General features: G+C 42.9%; 1 protein-coding gene across 4 annotated transcripts in view; it reads left to right on the forward strand.

Annotated features, from left to right (window-relative positions):
- The window catches only part of LOC138164902 (centromere protein R-like), a 55,492-nt gene extending 44,801 nt beyond the window's left edge, over positions 1 to 10,691 (forward strand). For 3 of the 4 annotated variants that reach the window (XM_069092850.1, XM_069092852.1, XM_069092853.1), the window contains 2 exons: positions 4,573 to 4,623; positions 10,331 to 10,691. In XM_069092850.1, coding sequence (XP_068948951.1) covers positions 4,573 to 4,622 — 50 coding nt within the window. In that variant the 3' untranslated portion in view covers position 4,623; positions 10,331 to 10,691. The remainder of the gene's footprint in view (positions 1 to 4,572; positions 4,624 to 10,330) is intronic. The other variant, XM_069092851.1, reaches the window with a different exon arrangement.
- Positions 10,692 to 11,206: the final 515 nt, after the last annotated feature.

Raw genomic sequence — 11,206 nt, forward strand, 5'->3', positions numbered from 1 at the left:
TTTACAGTCTGCTGTGTTCTTTTTACATTGCAAAGGGAGGCTTGGTTGAAGGATTTTTAAATGACCAAATTCTTCCATTATTCTCAGACTATATTGTAGATTGAATATTGCCTTTTCTTTCCACTACCCACTAGAGTAGGTTTTTTTTTTCTTTTCACTTAAAAATGTGATTCTCTCTCCCACTCAGAGCCTTCCTTGGGGAAAAAAAATCAGCCTCTAAGCCACACACTTTTATTCCCATAAGATGACTCTTTGTTTCTTTTTTATGTGTACATTAGTCTACATCTTTTTCCAAAGATGCACTTCAGTTGAAAAAAGCCTTGTTTTGAAGTTTTAAAGATGAATTTTAGGGGAATAACAACAAAAAATATCCTGCTCTAATGCTATTACATCCAGTGTTCTTGGAAAAGAGGAATGAAAGTCTTCCTTTTCTGACCCTTCAGTATACATTCATGTACATCTGCCAGCCTCAGCCAGACCTCCAGAGAAACGATTGTTAGGCTTCCGATTTTTGTCCTCTGTTTACCAATGTTTTTGTAGCAGATGTACAGATTATTTAAAAAATGACTACTTTCATCTTACCCAGGGGTTTAATGAAATCTTAAACTGGTCCATTAATATTCAGGGGCTACTCAATAATTTCTACTGTGTTCACAATTTCTTGTTCTAAAAGGGAACGTCATTTGATCATTTAAATAATGAGTAAATAATTTTGAGAAGTGCTGTCGGGCTGGACTCACTTAGCACCAATTATGTGTAGGAGAGGTCTGAACAAAGTGCTCCTCAGACATTGCAGCCATCCAGGTGCTCAGGTTGTGCTGATGACAACAAAATGAAAAAGAAAGACCGTAATAATTCTGACTGGTTTTCTCTGCAGAAGGTATTGATTATTTGTGTGTGGTGAGAGATTTGGAAAATTCAATTAAAGGGCTTGTGCAAAGCTTTCATAAATTCTCCTTCTCCAGCGTGTACACAGACATTGGTGCGTATTAAATCAATGCAGCACTTCACAATATATTTTCTTTGAAACATAAAAATAAATAACATTTAAACAGTTCTGCTTACTACAGAAACAAATTTGATTCTGTGAGAAGCCTTTCGTCATGTGCTATCACTGACTCGCACACATTTGCCAGCTCTAACAAATTTTACCGACATTTTCTCCGGAGACATATCTCAGATACTATGAATGTTTAAATGAGCAGATGGGCAAGAAGGGATGTCAGCAATATAAAAATTGATCAGTTAAAAGATAAAAGCATAAGTAAAGAGATTTGTATGGTAGTCTTAATAGGTTTTATTAAATAAAAATACTATAAAAAGACAGTAATGAATAGACCGAAGGCTTTAACTGTGCTTGAGGTGGAGAAAATTATTCTGCTACATTTAGAAGAAGATTGGTTTTATGTCACCCGCCAGGTGAACATTTTTTTCCTGTTTTAGCTCTGTAAATGTTAGAGAGCACTGAAACTTGTCCTTCTGCTGTCCTCCCCCCCCCCCCCAAAAAAAAAACAACTTAAAAGATTAGACAAGTTTTGGGAATTTGTGGTTTACACATCTATAAAAGGTATAGAATTAAACCAGTGGATTGCATAGTAATTAATAGTAGGAAGGGGAATGGAGAAGACATCGGATTGACTTCAGGCCTCATGCTGAAGAACAAAATTTGTTTTTATTCAAATCATAAGGGAGGGGGAACAATCCAGAAGAAAATCAGAATTTTCACGAGTCACTTTGAGATTAGATTCAGCCATAATGTAGTAGAATGTAGAGACACAACTCTGAGGATGCCTGTGTTTATGTCATTGTTGATCCCAGCTTTTGGGAGGCGTCTTCTACCTTCACCATAATTGAAATTTCTAAATAACTATAGGAAGAACATTTTGCTATAATTATGCAGAACCATTTTTAGCTAACCATCAGTCCCATTACAAAGCTCTGTCCAGGCAAGGTATAACCATGCCAGTTAGTCATTCCACCCATGGTTCAATTAGGAAGTAAGCTAAGATAAGATTTATTAAATCATTAAATTAAAATCTTCCTCAGGCTGAATCAACCCAAAAGTTGTTTCTGTAATACTTAAAAAGCATATTTTCTCACTTCAGGTGTAGAATGAAATCTAAACCCTCCAAAATGTGAAAGACTAATTATGACATTGATTTTTATTATATTTTTAAATGATTATGGAACATCTTCGATGTAACAGAAGCTGCCTGAAGCAGCAGGGTTCTGGTATATAATCTAAAATATAAACAGCCCATTTCAGATGGTCTTTTGTATTTAAAACAAGCTCATGAGTTATAAAAATATATGAGTTTGCAAAAATTCTTACCAGCACTTCCATTCTTCGCCAGTGTGATAAAAATAATTTATTTCATTTCAAGGAGCATCTGTGTATGCTGACAACTTATGACCTTAGTGCTGTTGATTGCATTTAAGATATTCTCTGAGTTACTTTAGGATCTGGTATAATAGTAGCTTCCTGGCCTTGGATGGTTTCTTACTGTAGGCCCACTGTTGTCCTTAACATGTAAAATGATTACACGCCTTCCCTCTTTACTTCCATTAGCCCTCTGGAAGCTTTCAGAGCCATGAGAGGGAAGGAGGAACTGGGACTAAGGGGAATCGGGACAGGCTTCCTGGAAGACAGGACTTGAGCTGTGGACGCCATAGGCAGGGCTGGATAACTCAGAACAGTTCACTAATCCTTCCAGGCCTTGCTGGATCTGTGAGCTCATCAAAGTGGGTTCTCCTTTCTTTCCGTGGAAATCTCGCCCACCAGGCCGTCCCATGCCCCGTGACTCTTGTCCTCCAGAGATGATCCTCAAGATATGTAGATACCAGTCTGTGCTGGGGCTGTTTGTCTGTCATCCTGCCGCAGGCCTTCTTTCCTGGGTGTCTTCTGCCCCTCTTCTTAATCCATCATTGGGCTGCATGACAGGCCTTCCCATCGCCCTGGGAGTCACCTGTATGTGTCCTCACTGGGCATGGTGATACTTTATTATTCACCACCCTAGGGCAGAGCCAGAAGAAGCCCAAGGTTTGAAAGATGGGTTTTTATTTCAAGGAGCAGCGTGGGATCTTCAGCCTTGTTGCACACACTCCCTAAGGCCTCCACCTGCAGCTCAGCTCAGGGCCAGCCTGGTGTCTTTCTGCAGTGTCTGCCCCAGTGGGTGGGGTGCTGTTGGACATCCAGAATCAGAGTTTGGAAGTGACCTCAGCAGCCATCTGGACCAGCCCCAGCTTGGACTCCTTTCTCCATCACCACAAGCATCTGGCCTGTGCTTGGAGAGCTCCCAGGAGAGGAGGCAGTGTGGCGTAGTGGGTGGAGAGCCATTGAGGTCCATGTTCACATCTTGTCTCGGGCAGGATGGACAGTTTTGTCCCTTAGCACTCGCTGCATGCCCTGGCACCTGCTTGAAAGCCCTTGGCTGTGGATCAGGTGGGGAGCTTCCTTCACTCTGGAGCCAGTGCCCATCCCTCCCCTGTTCCTTAGATCAAACCTGACTTGACTCTTTATACTCTGCCCATTGCTTCTAATTCTTTCCTGGAGCCAAAGGCATCAGCTTGTCCCACTTCTACTTGATACCTTCTCAAAACTCAAAGCACCAGCACTTCTGCCCCCAGGCTTCTCCACCCATGTGGCATTAACTCTGCTCCAGCCAGAGGCCCTTCGTGGCCATTGGGGTGAGCAGAGCCTTTTATTCCCTGCCTGATGCTGGCCTGTCTTCATCCCTCCCTCACCCACTCCATGGGTGGAGGCAAACTTCTGGCTGCCTCCCATGCATGATGTCCGGGGGATACCCCATCCCTTCACCTCAGCCACCTTTTGTCCTTCAGAGTCAGCTCAGGTGACACCTCCCATGTAAGACCTTCCTGATTTCCCCAATATGACGCTGTCCTTACTTTTTGTACATTTTACCCCGGCTTAGGTGCACCTGTGCTTTCCTCTCCCGGGTTGTAAGTTTACAAGAATGATCTTGAGATTTCATCTTTGTGTCTTGTGCACCAGCCACACCGTAGGCAATTATTAATGGGTCAGCCTGGCTAATCACCAGAGGGGTGATGGAGGAACTGGGGGAGGGCTGGGAATTTGAGGAAAGTCTTCTCATAGAAGAAAGTGGGCTGGGTTTGGGTGGACCCTCCCAGCCCTGCTCAGGTGAGCCTCCAGCGATAACCAACCAACTCCAAGTTTTCAAAAACAAAAATCCTGCTAATAATTGGTGTCTGTCTGCCTTCCTCCCAGCTCCCCCTTTGGCTTCCTCCAATTCCCAGGTGACAGCCTGCCTCCTCCAGGAAGCCTGTCCTGATTCCCCTCCTGCCAGTTCCTTGTTCCCTCTCACAGCTCTCTCCTGTGCGTAGATGTACTTGTTGGCACATTGTCTCTCCTTGAGGCAGGGATTGTTTGGGCATTCCTTTGTATCCCTAGCACTTGGCACAGTGCGTAGACTTTAGTAGGCACTTAATAAATGCTTATTTATTTTTACTGTACTTTGATTTAATTAGAAATATTTACTTCTAGTTTTTGACGAGTCATTGTAAAATCACTTTAAATTCCCCCCCCCCCCACAGATTTTGGTCATCCCAACAGCTATGAATTCCTCAAATCCATTATTAACTAAGGTAACATTTTGCTTTTGTGGCTAAATTCTACAAAATCTCTTTGTTTTTGGCTTAAATGGGAAAATTGCTTATACTGCTTATCTTTATTTTCTGTTAGAAAATATAGGTTATTGTCTTTTAATTGAGCTAGTGCTATTCTGTTGAGGTCTATGTAAGAAATTATGGTAGGAGCAAGTGTCAGGCAGAGACAGAAAAAACATCCTTGAAAAATACCATCCAGTTTAAGAGATGGCAATTTTCTCATGAACAAAGGGGCAATTGAATTGTAACAGGTCTTAGTTGTGAGCAGCTGGCCCAGGGCTGCCAGGTCATGGGTTGCAAGCAAGCTCTCCATCCAGCAGGCTGGCCAAAGAGGGCTTGAAGGTGGCCTTTAATGTCCTATCAGAAACATAGCAAGAAGATGAAGCAAAGGCTGCTATCGCCTAATGCCTTGTACTTGTATGGGAGCTGAGCCCCCAGTAGTGATCCACTCCGTTTCAGTCATATAATTAAATTGTTTGGCTGATGAAGAACCTCTTTTTATCCTTTAGCTCATCTCTGAATGGTGCTTTATTCTTACCCAAGGTTGCCAGAACAGAAAGCCTGTGCTAATTCATAGGGGGTATGAGAGACAGTGCTGTGAGGGGAGCCAACGAGACCTGTTCTGGCCTCCCCAAAGAGACAGCATGACAATACGGTATCGAAGCAAAATTCAGCAACACTTGTTAATGTGGCATTGAAATATCTGCCTCTAAATAGAAAGATTAATGTCACTGAAAATGTTTGTAAAGTAAGTTACAGGAAATGGAAGTTTTCTTAGAAAGTAATTTCTGTGACCTCCACATGGAGCTGGGTTTCTTATCCTTTTTTGTGTGTATGCAGCTTGGTGATGTATATGGACCCCTTCTCAGAACACTCTATTTAAATGCATAAAATACAGTCTAGAATTACAAACAAAACAGTTACATTTAAATAGATATTAAAATGATTTTTTTTAAGTTCACGGGTGCAGAGAAATGTCTATTCTGATGAGTCCAACTTCGGTTACTTCAGTGCACCGTAGAGGGCCATTAACCAAACCCTGACTCTACACAGATCTCTCTCTAAAGGAAAAGGCAAAACTTAAGACAAGATCAGATAATGTGTGGTGTCCTGCCTAGTGTGGGGTGCCTAGCTAAGCACCACCCATTCCTGATCGGGGCCCTGCTGGGCAGGTTCAAGGGGGCTGTCATCTCCGTCTTCGTGGACTCCTAATGAGGCCAGAGCAGTGAAGTCAGATGGGCCATCACCAGCCAGCACACTGTTCTAGTCTGAGGCTCAATTCCCAAAGGAGGACTCTTTGTCACCATCTTGTCTTCAGGGAGGGTTGTATCATGGTAGGACAGAGAGAGGGCCTGGGCCTGTGACTTTCTTGGTATATGAAGCTCCCCATAAGGAAAGAACTTTGACTAGTGTAGACCAGGTCATTCTCTGCAGAGCTGCCTGCAGCGCTAAGAAGCCAGACCTCTAGACCGGAGTCACAGCCAGGATGTGTTAGAGGCAGGACCACGTCTTCTTGAGGCCAGTGTTTCTCTTCCTTACACCATACTGCATCACTTGTCTTCATGTGCTATGAAATTCACGTGGAATTAGCTTGGAATCTTCCAGAACCAAGAATTAGGGTTATTGTATCCCTAATGGCCCCGGGGGCCTCCAGGATTCATCTGAGGCAGCCCATTCCATTTTTAATTAGTGCTGATGAGCTGGAAATGGTTCCTTACACGGAGCCTACATCTGCTTGTGGCATCAGACTTGCCTGGTCTCTCTTCTACCTGACAGCCTTTCAGATATTTGGGGTCTGCAGTCATTCCTCCTCCTTTGTCCTTCTGCAGGTCAAAGACAGACAGCTGCTTTGGGTGTTCCTTGTGCGACACGGGACCAGGCTCCCCCCCATCCTGGTCACTTGGTGTCCACTCTGAAACAGGACACCTGCATCTTAACACTTTACTCCCAACATAAGCAAGGTGGGGCCTCCTTGGAATTCAACCTTTGTTTGTGGCACAGCTTCTATGATGCAGCGCAGGATTGTGTTAACTTTCTGATGCCTCTCAAGACCATGGGCTGCTCCTGCCCCAGACCCTCCTTACACAAATTGTTGGCATGCCATGTGTCCTCCCATCTTGGTCAATGCTTTGCTGAAGTCTGTGCCAACGGTGTCTATGTGACCTGTTCTTGATGAAACCATGATACATGCTGCGTTTGCCTGATGAATTTCGGTTACCAGACCCACGTGAGTGACATACCAGGATCCTGAGAAGCTGCTGGATCCACCATCAGAAGCCTCTGAACAATAAAGAAGAGGGAGAAGTATCTCAGTTAAACCTACAATGTGCCAGGGAGCACTAGGGACGCAAAGAATGGCAAATGGGACTTACAGTCTGCTAGGGGGAAACAGCAGGCAAACATGTATCTAGACAAGCTCTAGCCACAATAAGAAGATGCTGGCATGAAGAGAAATTGGGAGAAGCTTCTAGTAGAAGGTGGAATTTTAACTGGGACTTGAAGCCAGGAAGGGCCAACAGGTAGAGATGAGGAGGGAGATAATTCCAAGCATGAGGGGGTTGGCCCTGAAAATGCAGGACCAGGAGATGGGAATAGCAGAGGTCAGTCACTGGGGGAGCCATAATGGAGAGTATATATAAGGTATAAGTTTAGGAAGGGATTTAAAAGCCAAATGGGACTTTATATTTGATCCTGGAGGCAATAGGATGGCCCTGAAACAGAACTAAAAACTATTCCACAGCCTCAATTGTGTGACCAAATTCTATAAAAGTGTGGATTGTAAATGAATGTACACAAAGGAATCAGTGATCAGCAAAGTGTAGGACAGCTTTCCTAAAGGCATATCACATTAGACTGACCTTCAGGACATAAAACCCAGGTGTGATTTTATTTCATGTTTGGAGAATCTGAAACCTGGGACAGTAGTAGCAAAGTTAGCAAAGAGCAGAGGGTTTAGGAGGAAAGCTGTTTAGTTTTAGATGTCTAATTGGCAATTGGAGATGAGAGACTGGAGATTAGGGCTGGATGAGGAGATCCAAGAATTATCAGCATAGAGATGACTATGGAATCCATGGGGGTTGAGGAGATTACCATGTGAAATAGTATAGATGGGGGAAAAGAAAACAAAGAAAAGAGGGTCCAGCAGAGAAGACGTAGAAGCAGTAAGATGTGTAGGAGGAGGGCCAGGATAGAGCGGTGTCACGAAACTGGAGAGAAGGGAGTCATTGAGAAGAGAATGATGGTGTCAAGGAAAAGGAAGACTGAGAAAAGGCTATTAGACTTGGCAATGAAAAGATCACTAGTAACTTTGGAAAAACAATAATGTGGTAAGAAGCCAGACTGTAGAGCGTTAGGGAGATAGTGAAGGGGGCAGCCAGGTGGTGCAGTGAATAAGAGCGCCTGCCCCGTCGGGAGACCTGGGTTTGGTTCCGGCCTCGGATACTTAACACCCACACAAAACACCTGGCCGTGTAACCTTCTGCAAGTTACTTAACCCTGATTGCTTAGGGGTGGCCAGGTGGCACAGTGAGTAAGAGCGCTTAACCCCGATTGCTTTAAAGAAAAAAAAAAGATAGTGAAGGAAAAGGCAGGGGAGGCAGCTGTGGTAGACAACCTTCTCAACGAGTTTAGTCACAAAAAGGCATCATATGGGATGATAGGGATGAAGGGCTGGTTTGTGTTTTTCTTTAAGGATGGGAGCAGCCAATAGAGAAATTACAGATAATTGAGGGGGCCATCTGCCAGCAGAGATGGGATGGAATGAGATCCCTTGTGCACATAGAGGGCTTAGCCTAGGGAAAGAAGAGGGTCAGCTCTTCATGTGAGACAGAAGTGAAGGAGGAAATAGTGGCATCTGGATGATAGGCATTGAGGAAGGGAGAAAAGCTCTGCATGAATAGCCTCAATTAAAAAAAAATAATTTGTTTATTTTTATTTTGCAACATTCAGTTCCAGAGTCCCTTGAGTTTCAAATTTTCTCCCCCTCCCTCTACCCCCCCCCCATCATGATGGCATGCACTCGAATGTAGGATCTACAAAATCTTCACATTAATCATTAGGTTGTAAAGACGGATTATAACCGATGGAATGATCAGTGGGAAAGAGGAAACAAAACAAAACACGAAAAAGAAACAGGGCAAGTCGTTTGTTTCAGTCTGCGTTCAGACTCCACTTCTCTTTCCCTGGATGTGGAGATCTCTTTTCAATCATGAGTCTTTTGCAGTTGTCTTGTAACTTTACATTAGCCTCAACTTTTTTTTCAGTAAAATGTGAAATAGGTTCTTAGCTGAGGTTGAGAGTGTAGAGGAAATTCTGCAATGTTCTAGAAGGGATAAAAAGGTCTGGAAGAGCTGGTGTGAGTGGGAGAGAAAGTTGATCAGAAAAGAGTAAAAAGACACCTTGCAGCAATGAGGACCCAGTTGAGAAATTTGTAGTGGATTTAGTCAATCCAGTTTCATGAACACCCCCCCTCTTCATCTCTACCTCATGGTTTGTCCCTTGAGGCTCAGCTAGAATCTCACCTTCTGCCACAAGCTCTCCCAGTCCTCCTTAATCTTAGTGCCTTCCTTCTGGGACCACCCCCAACTGCCTTCCGTTGTATTCCCGGTGCTTAGCACAGTACCTGGCACCTCACAGGGGCTGCCTTCACTGTATATTACTTTATTTAAGCATCCTGAGATTTCTCTAAATTTTTCACGTTGGTCATTCCTTATGCCAGTATCACCTTCCTGTACCTCAGCTTGTCTAGCTCTTCCTCAGTCGGGGGTGCCTACTTTGTGTCCAATTTTTTGCAACCACAAAAAGTGCTTTTCTGAGTTTTTCCGTATATATGGACCTTCTCTTCTTTGACCCCTTGGGCATATGCCTAGTGGCAGGATCTCCAGGTCAAAGACTGCAGACACTGTAGGCTCTCTGTCAGCATGATTTCAAAGTGCTTTCCAGAATGTGTTTTCCCTATCTCTTTGTCCTTGATAGTTTAACCTGAACCTGAACGTTGTTTTGATTTGCCTTTCTCTTATTGGTGATCTGGTGCAGTCTTTCACAAGATTGAGTTTGCAATCCTCTTGAGAACAGTGGTTCCTCTCCTTTGTCATCCCCTCTTTTTTCCAAGGTCACCATTAGCAGCAGGTTCTCTGGGCTACATCCACAAGAAGCCCTGTCACCAAGGAGTCAGTGACTTGGATAAACGGGTGACTAGATAGCCATCAGCCAAAGCACCTGCTGGTAGTGTCCGTGCTTCCACTCAAGGGGCTCATTGGGTTGGTGTTTTTAGTTGATGACTCCAGGATTTAAAACCGTCAGAGGTCTTTGCTTCAAGATCCATGTTTGTTCAGGCTTTTGTCCAGTCAACATAAGGTGAAGAGTGCCATGTCAGAAGAAAAATGTTGACTGCTCCTAATTAAGCAAAAGTATTTTATGATTGGGCTCACAGATATTGCATAGCTGACTCAAACCTAAGCAAATGGCTATGAAGTTGCAAGTATCTGGCCAGAATTGAATTTTCAAAGGTATGAGAAAAATGTTGAGTTGCAAAACCAATCCTTTAAATACTCTTGCTGGCTTGTAAATGCTATTTTTAATATCTGGAAATGGGTACTTGATCATTTCTTAGCTCAAGTGTGGTATGCATATGTTAATTTAGAAGCTAACGCCTGATGACTTAATCATCATCTTTTCTGTCCCACAGGCATTAGGAAGAAATGCATTCAGTAAGAACACCAAATTCGACATCTGTTTGGTCATATTTAAAGGGACAGAAGAAATGTTTGTAAACCAATCTGCCTAGCAAATACCAGCTCAGGATGGCTCACGGAACTAGGCAGGTGCACATCAAGATAAAATTTCTTGCATCTAATTTAAACTATACTACACACACCAGAAGATAATCTCAATGTAAATAATACATTTCTTCATGACTCTTTTATGAAAGCTTGTATGGAAAAGGATCCTGATTTATTATTCTGTTGCACTTTTTTTTTTTTATACTTTAAGCACAGTTTTCTTATGTGGAGGTTTTAATAAAGCACATAGTAGTATACTTGATGGAATTCTATTTTTTTCCAGTTTTTGAAAAGCACTAAATTTCACAAATTAAATCTTATTCCCAGATTAAGAGACAGATAGCATCAAACTCATGTATGTTTTTGAAGGGGAGAAGGCCAGAGGGGCTTGCCAAATTTCCCATTTTGTGTATCAAAAACCATCCTCTCCTTTTTTTACTTAACTCATGTTATTGTCAAGGTGCCAGTTTTTGGTTTTTCTTAAATCTTTATATATGTGTATGTATATATGTACATATAAATGTATATATGAGGAAGGGAATAAGCATTTGTGCCTGCTACGGGCCAGGCACTGTGCTAAGTGATTTACTGTTATCTCACTAGAAATAATACAAATAACATAATACATAGAATGCATGTACATGGATACACATTTAAAGATCTTGAGTTTTTAGTGAACTGTGGGGTCAGTATGAATCAGCAAGGTGCTGTGAACATCAAAAAAACCCAAAACAAACCAAGGCAATCTTGGACCGCACCAAGACGTGGCTTCCAGGAACAAG

Source organism: Petaurus breviceps, unplaced genomic scaffold (assembly GCF_028583685.1).
Source record: "Petaurus breviceps papuanus isolate PSGF00001 unplaced genomic scaffold, PetGlider_PUasm1.0 207, whole genome shotgun sequence".
NCBI lineage: Eukaryota > Metazoa > Chordata > Mammalia > Diprotodontia > Petauridae > Petaurus > Petaurus breviceps.